The following is a 23,532-nucleotide window of genomic DNA, read 5'->3' as shown; positions in this document are numbered from 1 at the left end:
ACTGCTCGATGTTGTCCTTGAGGACTTGCTATCACTCCCTGTGCCCTCGAATCATCCTGGCCCACTGTCAGATGAAGGGCAAGTCTCTGCTTGCTGGCCACTCTCTTGTCGATGGATTTGAGACTGCTCTTCGAACACGTCTGTCTCGTGCAGCACTGAGGCAAAGATGATGCACTTGATTCACCCTATGAGAACGTCGAGTGACCAATGTCGATGGGTGAGATTGTGGCCGGTGCACCCAAGACGGAGAAAGACATTCGCTTCCTGCGCGAGATACGTCCACAACTGAAACAAAAGAAGTCAATGGCTTGGAACCGCAGTGACTCTTGATGAAATGTCGAGGCTCGTTTTGAAGGTTCAACGTCGTCTGAAGGGAGACTTGCGAACACGGTAGAATCCACTTCTCCACTGTACCATATGTGCGAAACTTCTGTTCTGCCCTTTTCATTTTTTTAACACCACTTATAAGAATGGTCCATGCTCGATCCTCTCGTCCGTAGTCATGGCTGGTTGATGCGACCTTGCGTTGTGCTCGTGGAACAGAGCACGAGGGACAACGACTGGTTGGTTGGTCGAATGCGGCGACCTGAATGACTGCCATGTGACGTAGCGCAGCCTCATGAGGATTCCTTCCCCAACCTCACTTGAGGCCGGTCTTTGTCTACCTCGATACACATATTGTCTTTCCACCACATTGCACTCTTTTCCGTTCCATGTTGCAACCATAATTGCCAGCACCACACATTCCGGCAATGGCCCCCGCCAGACCATTGAAACGGCAAAAGACCAACCCGGCCCAGGAATCGCGTTCAGAGTCATCGTTCCAAGCGCAGGCCCAGCAGGCTGCCAGCGTGCCTCTTCCCCCAGACACTCCTCCCGCCCCAAGCCCTTCCACTCCGAAACAAGATCAAAGATCGGTAATCAGGCTTCTTGGTCAACTGGATGTCCAGATTGCTGATAGAATGACCAGTCATGGCTCGCTCGAACCTGGCCACGCAAGGCTCCTCCTATAACCCAGACGCATCGCGAAAGCGTCTCCTCCGCCTCCACGTCCTCGACTCCCGCTCCATCTTCCACGACGACCACAGCCACGGAGGCTCCCTTACCACAGAAAGAGAAGATAAAGTCCCACAGATCGCCCTCATTGGCAATGACCCTCGGGAAATCAACTTCAAACCGCTCCCTCCCTATAGATGCCACTACGACTCTCGTCTATGCCACTTCAGAAGCCGCCACTTCATCAGGTAAAAAGGATTCACAGATGGAGTTGACCTCCAAGACCACGGACGGCGGAAATGCATCCAAGCCTGCCGCAGATGGCCCACCAAGACCAGAGAAGACGGATACCAGTCCACTCCAACAAGAGGTAGTTGCGGAGCCCACACCAGAGATCTCACAACCCACTGTACCTCCACAACAGACACAAGAGTCACAAAGCTCGTGGCTGGGCTGGTTAGGAAAAAGAGACGGCAATCCAACGAAACCCGCAGAAGAACAACCACCTCCTACCAAGCCCGTGGAAGAGTCCGAGACTACTGCTGCAGTCAACACAGTCACAGAGCCCACAACTCCCCCTCAGCAAGTGCAAGAGCCGTTGAATTCCCCTACAGTGACCAGCAACAAACGAAGCTGGTATCAAATGTGGAGCAGCGGTGATCAACCCAGTAGCGGGCCGACCAAGCAACCAGAACCTCCAACAGAACCACCACAGTCCAGTACCATAGAAAGGGTCGAGAATACAGAAACGGCAAATGTGAAGACAGAAAATCTCGACATTCCACTGCCAAAAACACCCAAGGGAAAGGAGGGGTCTCAAGCCTCGTCCCTTGAAACCTCCCCTCCGCCACAACTTCCTGGTGACGGGTCCAAATCCTCAGGATGGGTATTTTGGTCTCGAGAAAAGAAACGCCCTGCATCTACTGCGTCTACAACATTGGAGAGTGAGCCCCATATTGGGGAAATTGCGATATCAAACACGCCATCTCAGGGCCGGCCAAAACGAGCCTCCATCAGTCTCCAAGAAGAGGGTGCGAAACCCGTGGTGAGGCCACCGACACAAGGAGAGCAGTCAAAGAAACCCACAGGCAAGAAACCCCCCGAAACAAAGCAACAGCCGGCGACAGGGGAGAAGCGCACCTCCGTGGCACAGAAGAAAGCCGTTCCCGCGAAGGGGGAACCTCTGACCACCAAAGCCAATTCATCCAATGCTACAGCCACCGCACGAGAACCCGCCAAAGCTTCAACACCGCGGTCAGCGTCTCCCATGCCGTCGAAGAAAGAACAGGAGGGTCCTAATTTGCTCCTCCCCAATCTCAATGACACGCTCACCTTCGAAGAACAGCCCTCACTCCTCCAGCAACTGGCGCGTCTCCTGTACTACACCAAGGAATCTGGTCAACCGAGACACCTCTCTCTACTGAAAGAGCCGCCTCGGATAAACAATGCTCTGGCAATTGGTGTTCATGGCTACTTCCCCAGTCCCATGGTTCGGTCGCTCCTGGGTCAACCCACGGGCACCAGCATAAAATTCGCCGAAAAAGCTGCACAAAATATTCGCAGATACACCAAGTCTCGGGGATATGACTGTGAAGTTAAGACCGCCGCCTTGGAAGGCGAAGGACGAATCGCCGAACGTGTCGAACTGTTGTGGAAGCTCCTCCTGAACTGGATCGACGAGATCCGAAGATCCGAGTTTGTCATGATCGCAGCTCATTCCCAAGGAGTCCCGGTGGCGATAATGCTCGTGGCCAAACTGATTCATTTCGGCTGTCTCTCGCCCAACGCCCGCGTTGGCATCTGCGCCATGGCCGGTGTCAATATGGGTCCTTTTCAGGACTACAAATCTCCCTGGATAACGGGTTCCGCAGGGGAATTGTTCGAATTCACAGACCCTAACTCCAAAGTGTCCAAAGACTACATGGCTGCCATCGCCGACTGCCTGAAATTTGGTGTCAAAGTCACTTTTGTGGGGAGCATTGATGATCAACTGGTCTCGATGGAGTCGTCGATCTTTGCACCACTCACGCATCCACACATCTACCGCGCCGTCTCCATCGACTCGAGAATCCACGCTCCCAACTTTCTGAGTAATCTTGTGGGGTTTGTATTGAAGCTGAGGAATGTGGGCGTGCCGGATCACGGACTCATCCGAGAACTCTCCACGCCTCTGGCAGGGTCACTATACACGGGAGAGGGTCATTCGAGACTCTACGAAGATGACGCCGTGTACCGTCTCGCCATTGCCTTTGCTCTGGAGACCACCTCCACCAAGGACGTGCCGATCTCCAGCTCGAAACGCCAGGCCCTCTCGACCAGCACTGGCAGCGGCAGCGGTGGCAGTGGCAGCAGCAGTGCGTCCACGAACCCGTACATCCTGCCGTTCGCCATGCGTGGGATCCTGGAAGAAGACATTGTGAAGAAGGACCTCCGCGACGAGGCCAGACAGCTCCTCGAGCAGTTCGACGAGTGGGAACCTAAAACGAAAGTGTTGAAGGATGTCAAATTCCGCCTCGAGGGCATTAGATTGCAGTTGCACTAGAGACACAGAGAGCATTTACAACCATAGAAGAGGAGACAGACGTATATCCCCAGCCAGACATACAGACAGACAGACATGCAGAACATGCGACGTCCAAGTGCGAATGAGCATCCTCTCTAATACTCGTCCGGGATTAGCGTGGCTCTTGTATGTGTTGCAATATACAGTGAGTAATATATTCATTCCATGAACAACGTACAATATGTCAGTCAATTACTTCCCCGCGGCTTCGCTGGGTATCTGCATAGTTAGCGAGGGTGGAGATACATCCCCAGCGTTAGTGTATATAATGGATAGGTATTAGGACTACGAGTAGACCCGACCAGGCGAATCTGTGCGAAATACATCCCGGACATGGGGCGGGTTTCATGTACAGTATCTCTTTTTCTCCGAACTGTTAGGCACGTGGAGTGGAAATGTCTGAACAACGTATGGCTCGCACCCATGCACAACGCAGAGTCCGCTGAGAAGTTGAAAATATGGATACGGGTAAATATGCTGCGTCTCAGATAGTACGGATAATCCGCTCAAGAATAGCGCCGCCACCGGGTTTTTGGACAAACACTGATCCTTCCCCTGTACGCGGGAAGAACGCCCTTTTGCCCACGATTCGTGTTCATGGTGTCATGACCCTGTCTTCATGTTCCTCCCTAGTTGCCAGAGTATTCCATCTGGCACCCATCATCACGACCCTTCTGCAGCCTGCCCGGAGCTCTACCAGAGTCGGACCGCAATAGGTTCATGACGAACGGTTGCTATCAACAACATCCGCCATCCCAGGTACCATCAGCTGCCTCGCATCGGACCTCCCTGCACTACCGTCAAAAACAAAGGGTCCTGCGTTATTCCTGGGTGTTAGGGGACCCTCGGCAACAACGACTTGGTCGGGATCCGGCGTTTGTGTGTTGGTTCGTTGCTGTTCGAGCTGAGCCTGCATCTCATTCTCAATACCTTGATTAGGCATGTCAATATTGCCGCTCATGGACAGCTCGGACGAACGCGGATTTGTAGCTTGCCGGCGGGCCAAAAGCCCCGACGCATTGGGCGTGGCCAGGGAGGGATTTTCGTCAGCGGATTCGGACTGAGATATCGCGACGTGGGGGTTCTCAGACCCTAATTCCATTTGAGTGTCTTCGTCATTGACGGTCGTAGTTGGCAGGGTAGGATTCGCGGAGTCTGGTTCGCCTGTTACTTGGCCATTGATATGTGCATCTGGGGCATGATTTGCATCAACCGCAGCGTCAACACCGGCCTCGGCGGTTACGTTCTCCGGGTCATCAGTATTCTCCATCCATTCGTCTATGTCGGATTGAGCAAGGTCGACCTCGGCGGTCAGATCTGAATACGCCCGGCAATTTGGACATTGGAATTGGGGATAGACGCTGTTTTTGCCTTCGAGTAAGGGTCGAATGCATTTGTAATGCCAGACGTGAGCGCAAGGGGCCACAAACAGTGCTTGGCAGGGCTGGGGACGCTGTTAGCGAGAGAAAACCTCATGGGTTTGGGGAGACCTACCAGGACGGAACCCAGACAAATCGAACATTCACCACTGTTGGTATCTGCAGAGGGTTGGTCTTTCGCGAGACTCTGCAATTGTTGATGCCTGCTTTTGCTGTGGAATATGTCAGTTTCTGCGCTCGAATTGTCAAGGCGACGTGGCTCACTTGAAATTGTTTGGTTTCTTTTGCCAGGCCCGGTTGCACTCAATCCGAATTTTGACACAGCGAAAGATCATTTCCTCTCCGCCACGGAAGTCAATGCCCAGTTGGACGATATCGCCATCCTTGATCGGAAACAGTCTCGACTCGGTATTGGGTTGACTCAGCCTGATGTGATTCAGGAAAGTACCAGAAGAAGAAGCAACATCTTTGATCTGCCATTGACCATCGACAAAACTGAACTCGCAATGTTTTCGACTAACGACCTTGGACTTGAAGCCAACAGGAGCGTCAGAGGGGCCTGTCGGATTGGCCGACGGAATCCCCTCTCGTTCACTATACCGACCGACTCTTATTATGGAATGTTCGCTGGGTAAGGTCCGCGTGATCGGCGAGAAATTCAGTGATGGCCTTCCATTCCTGACTTCCTGGTGAGGGAAGAAACGAATAGTGGGTGAGTGTTGCTTCGTCTCCCCTTCAGTTGTCTCTCCTTTTGTGCCCGAGGTGGTCTTGTTATTGGTCCTGGCATTGGCAGGTCTCGTGGCAGCATCTGACGCCTCTGCTGGTGAGCCGTCGGCCTGAGGATTGTTGTTGCCAGTAGTCCACCGCGACGTGGATGACCTATGTCTCGCCATATCCTCCGCACTCGTATGTTCCACTTGGTCCGCAGGCTGTTCCTGCTCGACCCGGGGTGAAGGGCTCCTCGTGCCGACTTGACGCGGGTCTGAGGAGAGGAGGGTTGTAGGTTCGTTGGGACGAGACGTGCTCCGTCGTCGGCTCGTTATAGGATCTGGTCGATTGTCGTTGTAACTAAGTGATCGCTGGAAATAATGTCTAGGCGAGCGGGAGGGCTCGTTCGGGCTCGTCCCACCCGAGGAACGATTGTGTGAAAGAGCACGCAGGTAACTCAAACCCCGGCGCCGTGCAGATGTGGTTCTGTTGACACTCGGTTCAACGGCCGGTGGGGAGGTAACAGCAGCAGACGGCGAGATCATGGGAAATGACGTGAAGCAGCGGTGCACACAGATCAAGACTGAATCCCCTGACAGGGCAAGGCAGGTAGATGGAGGCAGAAACAGGGCGCTGCAGGGACAGGCGGCAACAACGGCAGTAAGCAGCAATACGAGCAACGACAACAACCAGATACCGTCGGTCGTCCTTTCGTGTCGAGCACTCTCTGGGTCGCTATGGTGCAAGATGCGCCTTCTCTGAGGCGAGGGTTCGAGACTCAGACCTCCAGTGAAGGAGGCAGAGCAACAGGCCAGGTAACTTTTGTAAATAGATGGTGGATAATATGATGTAGGATGCGCCCGCAGTTCGACAGGCAGGGTCTCAGGGAGTGGGAGAGGCCACCGCAGGGATGTTTGTTGGAACCAAGCGTTTTTAGGGGGTTGCGCAGGCCCCGATTCAGGGCAACGTCAATTGGCGGAAAGGCGCCTATAATTCAGGGAACACCGGAAGGTTGGACGTCGGAACGAACAATTATATGGGGGGTGGACATGGGATCTCGTGGATGCTGGATGATAGGAAGTACTGCCTTCCCCAGAGCATCAGGGAGAATAAGTACATAATAAGAGGGCCTCTTAAGACCAACTCCTTTCTTTAGGAAGCACAAGGGGAGTCAGTTCGCTTGATCGAGGCGGCGGCCAACGATGTCATCGAGCATACTAAGTCGGCTACAGGCACCACACTGGCTCCTTGGGGCTGACCAGAGGGGACCTTAAGGGACTTTAGGGGACCTTAGAGGACTTTAGGGGGCCATGATCGCCTCTCGATCTCTATCTCGATTAGTTAGTCACTCTGTCTATCCGCTGCTCACCGTGTGTCCTCCGGCTATGGTCAGACTGGGCGACACACCGTTACTGCGAGCTACTATTACGTTTATCCCACCAGCCTATCGTATCACTGCGTCTTCATCTCCACAAAAACCTCCACAGAGTGCGTGGCTCAAACATCTTGCTCAATTTGCCTGCGGACATCATTTTCTCGATCACTTCGACCGCAACAACGGCGACACCTGTGTCCCTCTTTGTTATTCCTCCCCCCTGCATCCTCACAGTATAGCCAGTATGCGCACTGCAGCTGTCAGGGCTCTGCGCAATGCCAGGCTATCTACCAAGGCCCCGAGGTCTCTGGCGAGGAACTATGCAACCGTCAGAGATCCCATGCACAAAGTACGTCCGCACCCTCCGCCCCTTGATAAGCAAGTGATATTTGTCTGACCACCGGCCGCATCTTCTCAGGATCCTGTTGAATTAGATCACATCACTCAGTTGCCCAATGGCGTCCGAGTCGCTACGGAATCTCTACCTGGCCCCTTCTCCGGCGTAGGTGTCTACTTGGATGCTGGTTCACGATACGAGGACGATTCGCTTCGAGGCGTCAGTCATATCGTGGACCGTCTAGCCTTCAAGTCGACAAAGGCAAGAACTGCAGATCAGATGCTCGAGGCGTTGGAATCGTTAGGAGGAAACATCCAGTGTGCTTCTTCCCGGGAGGCTTTGATGTATCAGTCCGCCACATTTAATGCCAGCGTTCCCGAGACGATCGCCCTGCTCGCAGAAACGATTCGAGATCCGTTGATTACAGATGAAGAGGTGGCCCAACAACTGGAAACTGCCGAGTATGAGATCCAGGAAATATGGGCCAAGCCAGATCTGATCATTCCCGAACTATTGCACATGGCCGCATATAAGGACAACACCTTAGGACATCCTCTCTTGTGTCCTCGAGAGAAATTGCCATACATCACAAAGGGGCTTATTGAGAAATATCGGAGTGTTTTCTACAAGCCCGAGCGGATAGTGGTTGCTTTCGCCGGTATTCCCCACGAGGAAGCTGTTCGTTTGACAGAAAAATACTTTGGAGATATGGCAAAATCGGAAACCCCATCGCTATCACAAAGTACAACGCCATCTACCGAGTCAGGCGCGCCGCAGCCAAATACATCGCAGCAACTTCCACCACAATCTCCCGCAAGCAGGCTCTTATCCAAGATTCCCGGATTCAACAGTTTTTCCACCTCAGCACCCCATCAAGCAACTGTATCACCTCTCGATCCCTCTCTAATTCAACATCCACCGGAGTCTCTTCTCACGATGCCATCTCACTACACCGGAGGATATCTCGCCCTCCCAACGCTTCCTCCGCCACCAAACAAATTCACGATTCCCCTGTCTTACGTTCATATCGCATTTGAAGGCTTGCCTATCTCTTCAGAAGACATCTATGCTCAGGCTACGCTTCAGACGTTGCTGGGTGGTGGTGGGTCTTTTTCGGCCGGCGGTCCCGGTAAAGGAATGTATTCTCGACTGTACACAAATGTCCTCAATCAACACGGATGGGTCGAGAGCTGCGTGGCTTTCAACCACAGTTATACCGATAGTGGCCTCTTCGGTATTGCCGGGGCTTGTGAGCCCGGTCGAGTCGGTCACATGGTGGACGTCATTTGCCGTGAACTGCAGGCGCTCACGTTAGAGTCCGGGTTCTCCAGCTTGAACATAGCGGAAGTCAATCGAGCCAAGAATCAACTGCGGTTTAGCCTTTTGATGAACCTCGAGTCGAGGCTGGTTGAACTGGAGGACCTTGGCCGGCAAGTTCAGGTTCACGGACGGAAGGTTGGTGTCAAGGAAATGTGCGAAAAAATCGACGCCCTCACGGTCGCTGATCTGAGACGAGTGGCCACGCAAATATTCACCGGTAAGGTGGACAACAGAGGCCACGGCACCGGTGCACCAACCGTGGTTATCCAGGAGGGAGAAGATTTGAGTGGCAAAAAGGTCAGGCAAATACCCTGGGAAGATGTACAGTCGCGCATCGCCAGGTGGAAACTAGGACGACTGTAGATTTCTGGCACCACATCAAAGGTATGTATACTTCAGGATTCTGTATTCTATACTCTTCGGCTTCGCGAAAAAGGAGGACATCAGGTTGGAAATGTCCAGGACTAGGGCAGCACTGTTTGATTGCCACTCCGAGTTGACCAAGATATTCTCATCTTTCGACTGTGCTTCTTGTATCTTTGTCGTCGCCGTTCTTGCCGTTGATCTCATTTCTCTTTGAAGCTGCCGGTTTGCTGCAGTCGGGCCCTTCCTTCCACGTCAAACATAAACAGGTCTGAGCTTCTTCTTCTTCATCCGCCTCAGACCCTCCCCTTTGGCTAGTCCAGCATTATACTGGTCGCACATCAGTTGTCATATGTTCGCTACAGTTCTCTTAGTTACATGTCTTACTCTACTTCGATCGCTCACCATACCCGTTCAAACTACACACGACGTCAATAATCACTGGGACTTTCAAAGTGCCAGACATTCTCCTTTAATACAGCCTACATTTTCTGCAACCAGCAACCCGAAATTTCTCGAAAGAGCGGATCGTCCACTGATCACACACCTCTGGGGTTCAGTCACCTGTGCGATGGAGACTTCCACCCTTGCCTCGGTCCTTCGTGTGCACGAGTGGATCGACCAGATGTGTGCAACTGAAACAGACGAGGACCAGAACAGCTGGGGTCAGCACTCCACGGGAATGGGGAACAAGACGCCACTTTGTGACATGCTCTTATCCAGAGGGGTGTTGCCTGCTAGAAATGCAAGGCGATGGGCAGAGGATTCAGAATTCAAAATTGAACCCCCATTCCACAACTGCTGGAGGCGCAGACTACATGATGTCATGGACGTCCCCGACCAGTCGTTGCCTCATATGGGAGAAGACCCGGGCACGTTTCGTCCGAGAATCGACCAGCGATACGACGGCATCTTGAGCCCCAACCTTGAAGAAACAAAACCATCGATGTCTGCTATTTTCGAGCAGCCGGATCGCGAGAAATGGCCCCTGGCACTGAAGGCACGACATGATCAAACTCGCAACAAGACTCTAAACCGACATACCCCAGGAGTATTCCTAGGGAACGTTACCCGTCAATATGTCTTCCTGCTGGAACATTTCAGAAGCGTCTTGTTGTCATGCTCAACAACCATTGCCGCGTTCTCGTGGGAAATCCTGGACATTTCGAGGCATACAGCTGCTCATGATGGAGGGGACGCAGGTTCCCGTGATGTTGTCTGACTACAAAGAATGGACGAGGAACAGACCGACTCCCTTGAGATCAGCCTGCTCTTATATCTAGCTACCATGGAGACCTGAAGTTCCTTTTGCTGATTGACATGAAGGCCGTTATCCCTGCAAAGCCAACAGTTCTTTATTTCCCCCGTTTGCCGCGATATTCGATCCATTGATCCACCTTGCCTCGTCACTTGCCAGAAACCCAACGACCAAAGCAACATCCTCGGGCTCTGCCAACCGTTTTTCGGTCGTGAACAACTTCGTTGCGTCGTCAAAAAATTTATCCCCAAATTTCTTGAATGCCTCCTGCACCGTCTCCGTGCTAGTTGGTCCCACGGACACACTGTTGAAGGTTGCCCCAGTCGTTATGCCCAGGAGACTTGCCAAGGATCGTGTGATGCTGTCCAGTGCGGCTTTGGATGCCCCATACGTCAGGACCGGATCAGAATTCGCGAGCTTGCTTGCAACACTCGAGATGTTGATTACTCGACCCCCCTTGGGTGGCAAATGAGGCAACACCGCGTTGATAATGCTCATAGGCGCAAAGACATTGCCCTGCATCGTCTTTCCGAAAACGTCGGCGGTTGTGTTCACGAATGGCTGGATCAGACTCAGGTCATTGACAAGGGCGGCGTTGTTGACGACGATGTCGATTCTGTCTATGGCCAGCGCCTCGAGCACCTTTGGAATCAGATTTGGGCCGATGGTTGGGTCAAGAACATCCGCTTGGATGGCAGCTGTTTTCAGATTGGGGGACATGGAGCGGCATTCGGACAAGGTCTCCTCGGCCGCTTGCAGGTTGGTGGCGTATGTGATTGCCAGTGCCCGAATGCCTTTGCGGGCAAAATGGAGCGCGATGCCGGCACCAATCTTTTTGGAAAATCTCAAAGTGTCAGATCATGCGCGGGCCTAATAGATAGGAGTCTTGTCAGGAAAAAACGTGCACGTACCCCTCGAGAACCGCCAGTGACCAGAGCCACCTTCCCATCGAGTGATGAAGAGGCGGTTGTTTGGGTTGTGATGGCCATGTCGACGTTTAACCTGCTCTCTGTCGTCCTCCTTCTTCGACTCTCGTCTGTTGAACGTGTGTTCCCTCTTTATCGGCGGCGCTCTCCTGGCTTTATATCAATTTCGCACGAGGCTGCCGGATGAGCTCAACATGGGTTCGTGGAGTTTGGGAGGCATTCTGGTCGAATAAGAGACCAAAACATTGCCCCTGGTCTGTCAGCAACGGCGAGACAAGGCAACTCATGACGCCGGAGGTTAAAGTGAATACTACAGGAACAAGGCTGAGGGCTGCAACCAGCTTATGCCCTGGTCGGCGGTCTCCAATTGACCAATCAGCAGCCGGAAATCTCCGGCCGTCGTTCGTCCGAAGCCGGTGCGTATCCATAGCGACTGTGGATGGAATATTCCATCCGTGTGGCCATGGTGACACTGTCCAGCCTTTTCTGATGTCTTTGGCTTCTAGGGCGACTCATTATCGTTCCTCACAATCACCGTTTCGTCAAGGGGGCTCTTCGGCCGAGCCATGCCATGTTCCTGCGTATGGCTCACCACACATACGTCAGCCAGACCAATGGCGAGGACGTAGAGGATGACTGGTCAGGGGTGTCGGATCAAAAGAGGCGGAAAATGCTTCAAAATCGCATCAATCAGCGAGCCTACAGTAAGAGCTTGTCATTGTCTCCGAGACTTCGTCTCTGCTCGGTCAAGCTTCGGCGACTGGGCTCCCCCTTTTGAAGGTGGTGGTGTGGACTGATGCTACGCTTTCGATCCTCAGGAAACAGATTACGAGAAGCTAAACTGGCCAGAATCTTTGCTCCAGACGAAGTTCCTCATCATCAAGATGGGGCCAGTCGATTTGCATCATCTCAAGGATATCATTCGAAATCCATGGCTCCAAGCCACTCACCGACGTTCTGTCCTGATGGCTTAGCCGATCCAGTCGTCCGAGAAGTTCTATTCTTTGGTATGGTGGCCCGTCTATCCCTTTACTTCTCCAGAGCTCTCAGTGGTTTGTAATCTCAATATGGCTCGTCACTGCCGCTGTCCTACTAACAAGGCAATTGGACCTCCAACAGCGAGGGACGCACTTTGGCCCACGTTCTCCTCCTGTCTTCCATCCCCCGAGCTAGGCCCCATCTCTCTATCTCTCTCGACGACATGGTTCCAGCGTATCCTTGCGGTGCCCATCATGCGGCACGCAATTGTCGTTGGAACGTGTCTGGATCTTGAGGTCCTTCGAGGGAGCCGATATGGTTTGACGTTGCTGAGCAGCGCCAATGAGTTGATTCGAGAAATCAGGCGGCTGCTGTCTCGAGCTTGTTCCAATTCCTCCCTCGATCTGAGTAAGCGCGAAGATGAAGGTCGGTTCGAAGGCCGTCGAAGAAATATTATTATTGGCGATGCCGGGAGGGATGCCGACCTTGACGATGACCTCTTGTTCGCGGTGATGCACCTTGCAAAAGTTACAGGGCTCCGAAATAGCAGTATGCTCTCTGACCCTCCTGTCAGACCTCACGACGAGAGGCGAACAGATCTCTTCAAACCGCCCGTGTTTCTCCGGCGCATGCAATATTTGCACCTCTGGGGCAGGTCTGACCACCCCTCTTCAGCCGCGGAAGCTTCTCTCCATCTCTCACAGCTGGAAACTCTCGTGGCTCTCAAAGGCGGTCTTCAGCAGGTGAAGGCCCCTGGCTTTGCAGAGGCGTTGCATCTGTTCGACATCATCGGGAGCGCAAAGCGCCTGGCACGGCCGAGATTTGAGATGCCCCGATCCAGCATTGACTTCCTCCAGGACAAGATGCCCGCGTTAAGGATGCAGCAGCGTCGGGTCGGGGTGGAGATGTATCAGCATCTTCCTCTAGACTCGCCGCTCGCCGAGATTTTCCAAGACATCCACCTCTTCTGCTCCTCCATCTGCTCCCTCGTGAGTAGACTGAACCCTGGGGCCCACGGTCAAGACGGAAATCGAGATTCATCTTCAACTTCATCTCCACCTTCGGCCGACACGCTCTCGTCCGAGGACGTCGTCCTGCTCCGAAACCTCGTCGAATACCGCCTTCTGGCCTACTCTGCGGACTCGAACAACTGGACCGAAAGCGTGACGTGGACATCGGCCATGATATTCACGCACGGCGTGGTCTTCCCGCTCCCGCACTCAGCGTCACTGAACATCCTCGTCTGTCGGCTCCGCGAAGCTCTGCGCGCGAGAAGAGCCGACATCCATCATCTCGCAAGCCGGTGTGAGCCTCTACGAGGAGCAGCCTTCGAGACATCTCCCGGCCTCGACCCGGACCCCGACAAGAGGCTCGTGATATGGGCCGCGATGATGGGCGTCATGGCCACTTCGGACTCTCAAGCAGAAGAAGAGAGGGTCTTCTTCCTCAATACCCTCAGGACATACTTGTCAGGGTCGGGTATCTCGAGCTGGGCACAGTTGAAGAGCATCTTGGAGGCGTACCTGTGGGTCGACTGGGCCTGCGACATGGGCGGATTGGCCGTGTGGGAGATGCTCTCCACCATATGTGCACACGGGCACGGCACGGCATGGCCGCGTTGGTGAGTTATCATAGGAATAGCGAGACTAGAAAGAAACTCGGAAAGTCTCGTCAGGTCGGACGGAGTAGAGTAGTATCCATGATACCATAGATGACAGGACCGTAAATCATCAGTGGGACACGGAGTATAAAAGGGCATGAATTGCTGGATCTTTGACTATATCTATATCTCAAGAGGACTGGTAGATTCTTATGGCACATGATGTCGTCCACCGTCGTAGCTTGAAAACCTATATGGTCAAATAAACCTTGTCTTCTTTCTCAGATCGTAATCTTATCCCTCCCGTTCTTCCGTGCTCTCGAGTCCTCTTCTCCTTGTTCTCCTCCTCTGTACTTCTTCTTCTCTTTATCTTCCTATATCCTCCCCATTTTATTCCTCCCTCGACTCCCCATCTTGCAGCTAATGCTTCTTCTCCTTCCCGTGCTCCTCTTCTTCCCACGCCTCGAATCCTCCCGGGTACTTATCGACAAGCCTCCTCATCTCGTCCACGGCAAGCTGCCTCATCCGCTTGTTGCTGGGCCAGCCGCACGAGACCTCGAGGTCGACGCGGAGCGCGTACAGGGCGTTGCGGTCGTCGAAATCTCCCTGCGGCTCGGAGACGTCGACGAGCGTTTTGTACGCCGCCACATGCGCTTGAGACGTGCGGTAGCGCGCGGCGCGGAACATGCCGAGGTCGTCTGTTCGATGTATGTAGAGTCAATAACGGGAGTATATACCTCAGTATACACATGTCACGATAAAGCGGGCTGTGACATCCTTTCATTTTCGGTATGCACACTCACATTCATGATGGCCGTAGAAAGCACAGCAATCGTACAGCACCACCTGGTCGGTCTTGGAGTCCACTCCAACATTTCCATGCCACAGGTCCCCATGCAGCAGGGTGGGCTTAAGCTTCCGTCCCCCGGTCTCCATCGGTCGAAGCAGTCTGGGGATCACTTTGGCGCACATCTCATCTGCTAACCGTTGTATATCTTCGTTGGCCCCTTGGATTTCCTGCTCGAGTTCGACCGTGTGGCGAAAGGCTCGGGTGAAGAAGTCTTCCCATGTGTCACACCAGGTGTTCTCCAGCTGCAATGACTGGGACGTCGGCACCTGGAACCCGAACTTGCCATTCGGGGAGATGGAGTTGTTGTGCAGGTTGGCGATGACGGAGGCCAACTCTTTCTCGGGTGGTGGCACGACCTCCTTCATGGCTTTAAACTCGGCGATGAAGAAGTGTCTGCTTGGGTCGCGGGCCAGGACGCCCCGGCCAATAGGTCGAGGCACGTTCTCTGGGATCACGGTATGAAGGGCCTGTGTCGACTCGAATTCTCCTTCTGCTTGCGCCCGAGCTTTAGGGGTCGTATAGACCTATGTTGTCACCGCCATATCTCAGCATGTTGAGCATCCTATACACGATCGAACCACTGCTTCCCGGAAAGAAGAGGGGCCCCTTTACTTTCACAAAGTACAACTGATCGTTGCCTCTCAAATCTTCGGTCTCGATTATCCAGCTGATGGCCCAGAACGAGGCTCCATGCGTCTTGGACCATATGACACGGTTGTCTGAGGGTAGTGCTATTATGATTTTGGCATTAGTGATCGCTCTGAAAAGGGTCCCTTTGCGTAGCTTTCTTCTTCTTCTTTGAACGAAATTACCTGCAAGTACATTAGGATCTACCTCCCTGCCCTCGTATCGTTCGTCCTCGGGGATACTAGGCACGTTGAATTCCGGGTCGACGTAAACCATTTTTGTCAACACTCAATGCAGTATACAACCAATTCTCCTCCATAAATGCTTGGGACATGATAATTATATGATTCTGGATGAGGTGCAAAGGGATAGTGTTACGGGATCACCACTGCACGTGACTATGGCATGTGCCCACATGCTTGCCACATGCTTGCCACAGTATTCTTGCTTAGAACACCCATGGGTATAGGTAGATAGTTGCGTTCGGACATTCCATGGAACTTTTTCTAGAAACACCTGTTCCTAACCTTACCAAATATCAACCGTAGGATCCGCATGACATGACATTGAAGGTGCGCAGGGCCACCATAGGGATCAGGTAGTGACGGCCCTCTGCCAATATACTGTACATAGGATAAGAAACGTGGTAGATGGTAAAGGTGATGTCTGGTTTCGATCGCTTGATGTTTATACAAAGTATGTAGGCGACGTGTGTTTGGTGGGTCGTAGTTGCCGTGGCTCACTAGGCTTAAGACGGAGATAGGCAAGCGCCGAGCCTGTACAACACGCTGTTGGGCCATGGGCAGTAACGACCCGCCTCGCCACCTACTACGCAGCCAATCTAGCACTGTCAGACACCATACCTTTACCTCATGATACCGCGATACCAGTTACAGTCATACAACGCAGAACCTATTGGCATCTGTCTTTCGCTGTGGAAGCGAGACTCTGCTAATAATACTGCGTAGTGGCCGGCCTAGTGACTGAAACGAGCCAATCAGACTCCCCCGGTGCTTGCTGGAGTTTAGGGCTGGTAGCTAGCATTGCCGGGCGCTTGGAATTGAATCGTGAACGTGCTCAGCGTTTCAGTTCGCCAGACCCACGACCAGCTCATGTGCATACGCAGGACTTTCGAATGGAAGGACCTTCCCCGGCCTCTGCTTCAGAGTGCAAAGAATTGAGATTCAGACCACGGTGGGTTTCACTATTTCAAGCCATCCACAGTCGATACGGCCAGGTAATGAAACCATGCAGTGCTGGCGTGGGCTTTGGAAATGCACCATCCCCTTCAACCTATGCAGAATGCATCACTGGCAGCCATGCTTCAGAGCCTGGAGGTCTTGTCGCAAAATTCCTCCACTCAAATATACGCAATGCTGGACGACTGGCCAAATTCTCGGGGTCCCTCACTTCCCGTTCATGGCACCCTTGACTAACAGAGTTCCTTCCTGATATGCTATCTAGCCCAACTTTGTGATGGGAAGAGCAACCGTAAGTCAATCTCACTGCCATCGTTTTTCAAATCTCCTTTCATTTTGCTGCCAGGAGTAATCCTAACTCAAACTGCAGCCTACAGCAGGATTTTAAATCCTAAGGGCGACGTTGTTGTTGCCGTGCTCCCTTCCACCTCCTGCTCTCGCCTCCTCGCCTTCCAGCTCTGAGCGCGAGTCTGCTGCTAAGACCACAGAAACCCCTCTCAACGGGAATTGAGGAACAGTCCGTCGCAGGAGCAGAATTCCAGCAAGGAAGACTTGCGACCTGGGCTGTTATCCGTCTCTTCGTGAAAATTGTTCGAGATGCCCTAGAGATCGTGTAACGACAGGCACTCGATGGGGAAATCGAAGCAAAAGGTGGAGAACAACCCTCGAGGATTGACGCTTTTGTATCCTCCCGCAGAGCCGAAGGTCGAGTTTATCTTCGTTCACGGCCTGAGAGGCGGCTCTGTTAAAACATGGTGCAAAGACGAGCAGTTGGATCTGTTTTGGCCCAAGGAGTGGATCGCCACAGACGAGGATTTCCAGCACCGAGTCCGAACATTCTCATTCGGTTATGCAACCGACTGGTTAACATCGCAGTCGAGCCAACTGACGTTGCATGACTTCGGGCGAGACCTCCTCCACCAGCTCGAGAACTCCCCTCATCTGCGAAAGGAGCAAAGAACTCCCATTGTCCTCATCGGCCACTCCATGGGAGGGTTGGTGATAAAAAAGGCATACCTTCTGGCCCATCAACAGAGAAAGAGCATTGCAAATCGCATAAAATACGTCGTCTTTCTTGCGACGCCTCACAGAGGGTCTGGCTCGGCGGAAAAACTCAACAGTCTCCTCACCCTTACAGGCTGGGAGAAAGCCTATGTTGAAGATCTCCGTCGGAATTCGGGCTCTTTGCACGTCATCAACGACGAGTTCAGAACCGTTGCTCGTCCAGACACACTACGCCTGTTGAGCTTTTACGAGACTCTGGGATCTTTCAAATCGCATTTGATCGTGGACCAAGACTCAGCGGTCCTGGGATATTACGGTGAAGAGGTCAATATGCTCTTAGCAGACCACCGAGGTATCTGCAAATTCGACAGCCCACAAGATGAGAACTATAAGATTTTACGGAACGCGCTGTTGACGATCACAGAAAGCCTGATTTCGGAGCCCAATCAAAGCGCACTCCAAGACAAAGCGGAGCAGATGATGTCCATTGAGACATATTTGAACATCAGTCACTCCCCGCAGTCTGATCTAGACCGACTTCGCGAGAAACAAATAGAGCAGTCGTGTGCGTGGTTAGAGGCCCGTGCAGAATTCCAGGCGTGGCGGGATGGTGCTCTGGGCATGGATGCTGTGGCAGAAGGCTCACTTCGCTCACGCACATTCCAGAGACAGTCGACAATGCCCATTAACGGTCGCTGCAGTATATATTGGCTGACAGGCAAGCCTGGAGCTGGGAAATCCGTTTGTGCTGCCCACGTCGTGATGCACCTACTGTCCCTAAAGCAAGATTGTTCATATCATTTCTTTCGTGCAGGCGAGAAGCGAAAAACAAGTGTCAGTGCGATTTTGCTCTCAATCGCTTTTCAGATGGCCGAAATCCACGATAATGTCAGGAAAGATCTTGTAATATTACAGGAGGCAAGGAACACCTTTGATGAAGACGATGAGGGTGCGGTATGGAGAAAGCTTTTCGTCAATTCCATACTGAAGTCCCATATCCGACAGCCTCAGTATTGGGTCATTGACGGAGTGGATGAATGCGCCACTATCGAAAAGTTGTTCTTGAAACTTCACACCCTCGAAAGCTCTTTTGATCTCAGAATATTCATGACCAGCCGTCGGACTTCTAAACTGGAAACGCTCTTCAGAAAGTTCAGACCAAGCACCCATACGACTGTGGATTGCATTCAGTCCGATGATACACAGGTTGACATGAGGCTTTATATCAAATCTCGTCTCGATTACCTCCCTGTGGATGACCCTTTCGAAAGGAACGCCTTGATTGAAAGGCTTCTCGCAAAGGCCAACAATTGTTTTCTGTGGCTAGCTTTGGTCAGCCAAGAGCTCGAGGGAGTCTACTCGGAGGAGTCTATACGAGAAGTGCTTGCAGAAGTTCCCCTGGAGATGGGGAAGCTTTACCAGAGATCTATCCAGTCCCTGCACGCATCGAAGCGACAAGGCGAGCGCAATGTTGCTAAAGCGATTCTGATTTGGTCGGCGTGCGCCATCCGGCAACTTAAGTTAGAAGAGCTGACGATCGCGTTGAATGAGTATGATGCGTGCAAAGTTCCAAACCTGAAGGCGGTCATTGAAGGTCCATGTAGCGGCTTGCTTCTGCTCGATGGTAAGGGCGTGATACAACTGGTCCATGGAACTGCACGTGAGTATGTGCTCGGTGTTCTGGAATCCTCGTTCGAAGTCACACGCCATTCTGCGCACGAGCAACTAGCAAGAGCATGTCTGAAATGCCTGGAGAAAGAGATGGTGTTTTCTCGCAGCCGATCGTTGGGCGTCAGTGAACACGGCCGGACGCGAAGTCGAAGTGCGTTTGCCGACTATGCCAGCATTGCGTTTTCCGAACATCTCGTGGCCTCTTCGTCACAGTCAAACCAATTGCTCAAGGATGTGTGCGGATTTTTGTCCAGCAGAGTGTTGGCGTGGATTGAACATGTTGCGACGGAGCACCCGTCATTATACCCTTTGACCCGGGCAGCCAAAAACCTCAAGGAGTTCCTGAAAAGGCAAGCAAAGCATGACCCCCTTCCAGGCACGGACTTCAGGACTGTGGACGACTGGTCCACAGATCTAATCAGACTTGTCGCAAAGTTCGGTCGTATCCTTCGGAGCAACCCAAGCTCCATTCAATCAAACCCCGTCGGTTGCACCCAAACAGTCGCGCCTGTTCCAGACAGTCCAGAAGGGTCCGAAATGGCTAGAATTCGTCGGTCCAGCTTCTGAGACTTGGGATGATTGTATATCGACGATTGAGTACCAAGACAGCTGGGGCACCTCCTTAGCTACTGGTGTGAATGTTTTTGCGATCGGGATGAAGAGTGGCGCGATCTTCGTGTACGATCAATCCACATGTCAGGAAAGGCTGGTGCTACAACACAAAGCCCATGGAGAGGACTCCCTGAGTGTTCCACATGTGAATGCAAAGGTACCTCAGGCTGTAAGACTGTTGGCCTTCGACTCTTCAGATATGAGACTCGCTTCTGCCAGCACTCATTCAATATGTGTCTGGTCCATTGGCGGAGAGCTGCTGCATATGTTTCTTCTGCAAGACTCGTGTGTCTTACTGGAATTTTCTCCGGAACAGAATGGGGTTATTGGGGTCACTCGGTCAAGCCAGATTTTCCGCTGGAATCTCTTAGAAGCGGAAGAGGAGCTGTTCGTTCCCAGAGTGTACATCAGGCGACAGTCCCCTGGAAATACAAGGCAGGAAAAACAGGTCCTTCCTTGCCAAGCACCTCTCGCCGCTGCTGTCTCACCAGATCGGTCATTGCTGGCACTGTTATATAGGGGGAGACCGATATATCTCTACAACCTCGAAGACGATGCGATCATTGGCCAGTGTGGCAGAGACGTCGGTTCGAAGGTGCCAAATATTTCGGTGCAAACGGCACTGTTCAACCCAAATCCAGAGCTCAATCTACTAGCCGTGGCATATCAAGATGGAGAGCTTGCAATATACGATTCCTGCACGCAGAACGAGCTCGTGAAGGTGGATGGTGATGCATATTCGCTTGCTGCAAGTCCAGATGGTCGAACCCTGGGATCTGGAAACACTCGTGGGACGATCAATCTCTGGGATTTTCAGACTCTTTGCTTGTTATACTCGATAAAAAGTGGCCTTGACGAGGTACGAAGACTATCCTTCACGGGAGATGGACTTCGAGTTGTCGATATACGTGATTCGAGAACGAAAATCTGGGAGCCAAGTGCCCTTGTACGCCGGTCCGTAGAAGAAGACGCCAATATGAGCGACGCCGCAGTCCTGGACGCCCCGGTGGTTGGTGCCAACGATGACATTATTTCCATCACAGCCATGTGCCCGGATGAGACGGGAGAATTTGTTTTCGCCGGGCGTGATGATGGATCCGTCGTGGCGTACGCAGTCAGTACAGGCCTGTTCCATTCCGAGGTCCATTCTCACTCACACGGAATGTTGATCACAAAAATCGCGTTTCAAAATGGCTTGCTTGCAAGTGCGGATGTAGGGGGTCGAACCATCATGTGAGTAAACGTTCGCAAACTTACTGGGGACCATGGCCGGACTGACTTGGGCGTCACTGGGTCGCATCTGGTACAATGCGATATGTCGGGCTGGGCGCGGCAACTGCTTTTCAGCCACGACGGATCTCGCCTCTTGATAACGACTGCCACGGAATACGTCTTTTGGGACCTGCGAGCAAACCGGAAATCGTCGAGTGGCTCAAATCTTGAGCAGCAATGGGTCACACTCGGTCATAGTTTGGGCCTTATAACTGCCCAACATTCGCTTCAGTTGTATGACTGGGAAGCCCAGCGGCAGGGAGCTGCGCTTCTGCCAGATATATCGTCCACAGTCGTTGCATCTCCCACAGGTAGCCTCGTACACAAGGTCTTGCCACAAGATTCCGGATCGAACATTGTTGCGTGCACTCTCCCCCACGCTGATGGGTCCAAGATCAACATAATAGGATGGTATGTCCCCTCAACGTGCTCTTCCGGTGTCGCCGCCCATAATGCACGTCATTTCTCCGTGGAGCTTCCAGCGAGATATATCAAAACTTTCATCGGACTGTGCGCAGACCTTGTCATCTTCCTTGACCATGAGCTCTGGATATGTTCTGTATCAGTGCAGGGGCTGAAGAAAGACGGCCAACCCAGGATTAAACAACACTTTTTTATACCACCAGACCTTGTGAACGGGGCTGAAGGTCTCAAGGCAATGATTACGAAGCAGGGCCACGTCGCCTTTGCCAAAGGAATCGAGCTCGCAATTGTTAAACGCGGTTTGATCATGGATTATACGCCATAAACTCGAGATCAGTAGCAACACCAGAGTCTCACGCTATTCTTCGATGTCTCCGCCATACCATGGGATCTGATCAGGACTGTTGCCAAAATGGCCGTGGGATACAGCGAAGACACCCATGATGGTGAACACCCAACCGTGATAAATGACGTCAAGCAGGAGCTGCACAGCTGCAATGCCAGCGGCTGACAGGGCGCAACGAGTGACATTTCCAGAGGCAGAAGCAGTGCTTGGATTGAAAGGGAAAATATCCACAAGCAAAGTGTTGAATGTTTGCACAATGCAGGTTTGCAGGAAGCCGAAAGCAAACTGTAAGATTAATGGCACGGCAATATGGATTTCTGTTCGACAGGCGCATCCATAGCCAGACAGAATGATCGAGTCTATTATGATTAGAACATATGCGAATATCGTTCCGGCCCGTTCGATTGGGAAGGTCCGTAAATCGTCGACTGCGACTGTATCAACGGTATAGCTAATCTTTCTGGCCATCCAGCGGTAATTGATGTCTAGGAATTTCCCATTCGAAAAGCCGCCCAAGGCGACTCCAACGCCGATGAGCAATATGTCAATCCAAGTTGCCGCTCGTTCAATCCGTAGACGGCGGTAAACAATCCTGGCATTGTAGCTTGTAGACAATAGTAGACCATGTAATGGATGGCACTGACCCAGAGCACTAAGCTGGCATCACGGTACATAATGATCCTGAGTGAAGGCAGGGGGTTTGGGACTCTGGCCTTCAGTCTGGGCTTCGAGGTGACCGCGCGTTCCGAGTGTTGAACTGCATTCTTCGGGAAAGTTGTAAACAGGGAGAGGATGGGTCTATTCCACCTCGGGGCTGCACATCGTCCATTGTCGACGATTTTGCGAGAAGTCTCAGGAAAGAACACTCCGACGACCACAAGAAAGCATGAGCCTAGAATAGTAAGAAACCAGAATAGCCAGTGCCAACCTATCCGGTCCGTTATTACTCCGCCGAGCAAAGGCCCGATGGTCGGACCGGTATTTGCTGCTACCATTGCGGCACCGAGCATACTGCCCCGTTTTGCTGGAGGCGCGACATCTGCCAGAACCCCGTAGCTGATGGCTGCGGTGGCAGAGCTTCCAGCACTCTGGAGCATGCGTAAGAGAAGCAGCGTGGGATACGAACTCCGGTTCATGGCAAGCCCGAGCGAAGCTCCCACGTAAACGACAAAGGTCAAAAGGTAGACTGGTCTTCGGCCAATTTTGTCCGCCATGTTCCCCACAAAAAGCGGACTGATTCCTTGAAGGACAATATACGCCGTGATTGTGAGGTTGATATCTTGAAGGGAAACGTGCATAGCTGCAGAGAGCTGTGGAATGGCTGGGAAGTAGATGTTTGCTGTCATGGGTGAGAAGAACATTGCCACACCCATAATCACGGTTATCAGCCATCGTTCACGGCGAGTAAAGACTGTGTAATGCATTCCAGACGTAGTCGGAGCGTCCTCCTCATCTGTGTTTTCGAACTTATCATCGTCCCTGTTTACTGCCTCTTGATCCCTGGTTACATCAAGCTCATTTGAACCAGCATTCGACATTGCCGCATTAGGTTGGCGCTGCTAAGAGCAGAAACCCTTCAACTTCAGCTAGCAGGAGGTATGCTCAAAACATGCTGATGTATGTAGACGACGTCGGATGGAGATCCTGTCGAATTTTGTGGGTTGTCGCATGACCAGAGCTCGGTAGTTTAGACTGCAAACCTGTTCTCGATGCTTGTAGAAGAT

At 52.4% G+C, this 23,532-nt stretch overlaps 11 protein-coding genes across 11 annotated transcripts; 7 read left to right on the top strand and 4 right to left on the bottom strand.

The window, feature by feature from the left end:
- Positions 1-752: 752 nt before the first annotated feature.
- On the top strand, positions 753-3,538 carry AYL99_02095 (hypothetical protein; the record flags this gene model as incomplete). The annotated part of the gene is made up of 2 exons (XM_018833611.1): positions 753-917; positions 971-3,538. The coding sequence occupies 2 exons, from the start codon at positions 753-755 to the stop codon at positions 3,536-3,538; spliced, it is 2,733 nt and encodes a 910-aa protein (XP_018696235.1).
- Positions 3,539-4,277: 739 nt separating this feature from the next.
- AYL99_02094 (hypothetical protein) lies at positions 4,278-5,831 on the bottom strand (the record flags this gene model as incomplete). Its single annotated transcript, XM_018833610.1, has 3 exons — positions 4,278-5,003; positions 5,054-5,150; positions 5,203-5,831. 3 exons carry the CDS (start codon positions 5,829-5,831, stop codon positions 4,278-4,280), a joined length of 1,452 nt encoding a protein of 483 aa, XP_018696234.1.
- A 1,434-nt stretch (positions 5,832-7,265) lies between these two features.
- On the top strand, positions 7,266-9,041 carry AYL99_02093 (hypothetical protein; the record flags this gene model as incomplete). Its single annotated transcript, XM_018833609.1, has 2 exons — positions 7,266-7,370; positions 7,440-9,041. The coding sequence occupies 2 exons, from the start codon at positions 7,266-7,268 to the stop codon at positions 9,039-9,041; spliced, it is 1,707 nt and encodes a 568-aa protein (XP_018696233.1).
- Positions 9,042-9,612: 571 nt separating this feature from the next.
- AYL99_02092 (hypothetical protein) lies at positions 9,613-10,263 on the top strand (the record flags this gene model as incomplete). Its single annotated transcript, XM_018833608.1, has 1 exon — positions 9,613-10,263. One exon carries the CDS (start codon positions 9,613-9,615, stop codon positions 10,261-10,263), a length of 651 nt encoding a protein of 216 aa, XP_018696232.1.
- Positions 10,264-10,371: 108 nt separating this feature from the next.
- Positions 10,372-11,288, bottom strand: AYL99_02091 (hypothetical protein; the record flags this gene model as incomplete). Its single annotated transcript, XM_018833607.1, has 2 exons — positions 10,372-11,130; positions 11,211-11,288. 2 exons carry the CDS (start codon positions 11,286-11,288, stop codon positions 10,372-10,374), a joined length of 837 nt encoding a protein of 278 aa, XP_018696231.1.
- A 1,169-nt stretch (positions 11,289-12,457) lies between these two features.
- On the top strand, positions 12,458-13,828 carry AYL99_02090 (hypothetical protein; the record flags this gene model as incomplete). The annotated part of the gene is made up of 1 exon (XM_018833606.1): positions 12,458-13,828. One exon carries the CDS (start codon positions 12,458-12,460, stop codon positions 13,826-13,828), a length of 1,371 nt encoding a protein of 456 aa, XP_018696230.1.
- Positions 13,829-14,223: 395 nt separating this feature from the next.
- On the bottom strand, positions 14,224-15,556 carry AYL99_02089 (hypothetical protein; the record flags this gene model as incomplete). Its single annotated transcript, XM_018833605.1, has 4 exons — positions 14,224-14,501; positions 14,607-15,177; positions 15,266-15,384; positions 15,466-15,556. 4 exons carry the CDS (start codon positions 15,554-15,556, stop codon positions 14,224-14,226), a joined length of 1,059 nt encoding a protein of 352 aa, XP_018696229.1.
- A 1,553-nt stretch (positions 15,557-17,109) lies between these two features.
- On the top strand, positions 17,110-19,722 carry AYL99_02088 (hypothetical protein; the record flags this gene model as incomplete). Its single annotated transcript, XM_018833604.1, has 1 exon — positions 17,110-19,722. The coding sequence occupies one exon, from the start codon at positions 17,110-17,112 to the stop codon at positions 19,720-19,722; it is 2,613 nt and encodes an 870-aa protein (XP_018696228.1).
- An 88-nt stretch (positions 19,723-19,810) lies between these two features.
- Positions 19,811-21,004, top strand: AYL99_02087 (hypothetical protein; the record flags this gene model as incomplete). Its single annotated transcript, XM_018833603.1, has 1 exon — positions 19,811-21,004. One exon carries the CDS (start codon positions 19,811-19,813, stop codon positions 21,002-21,004), a length of 1,194 nt encoding a protein of 397 aa, XP_018696227.1.
- A 78-nt stretch (positions 21,005-21,082) lies between these two features.
- On the top strand, positions 21,083-21,787 carry AYL99_02086 (hypothetical protein; the record flags this gene model as incomplete). Its single annotated transcript, XM_018833602.1, has 1 exon — positions 21,083-21,787. The coding sequence occupies one exon, from the start codon at positions 21,083-21,085 to the stop codon at positions 21,785-21,787; it is 705 nt and encodes a 234-aa protein (XP_018696226.1).
- Positions 21,788-22,293: 506 nt separating this feature from the next.
- On the bottom strand, positions 22,294-23,346 carry AYL99_02085 (hypothetical protein; the record flags this gene model as incomplete). The annotated part of the gene is made up of 1 exon (XM_018833601.1): positions 22,294-23,346. The coding sequence occupies one exon, from the start codon at positions 23,344-23,346 to the stop codon at positions 22,294-22,296; it is 1,053 nt and encodes a 350-aa protein (XP_018696225.1).
- Between the last annotated feature and the right edge of the window lie 186 nt (positions 23,347-23,532).

Source organism: Fonsecaea erecta, assembly GCF_001651985.1.
Source record: "Fonsecaea erecta strain CBS 125763 chromosome Unknown Scaff2, whole genome shotgun sequence".
In the NCBI taxonomy this organism is placed as follows: domain Eukaryota; kingdom Fungi; phylum Ascomycota; class Eurotiomycetes; order Chaetothyriales; family Herpotrichiellaceae; genus Fonsecaea; species Fonsecaea erecta.
This window is presented reverse-complemented; position numbering and strand designations above follow the sequence as displayed.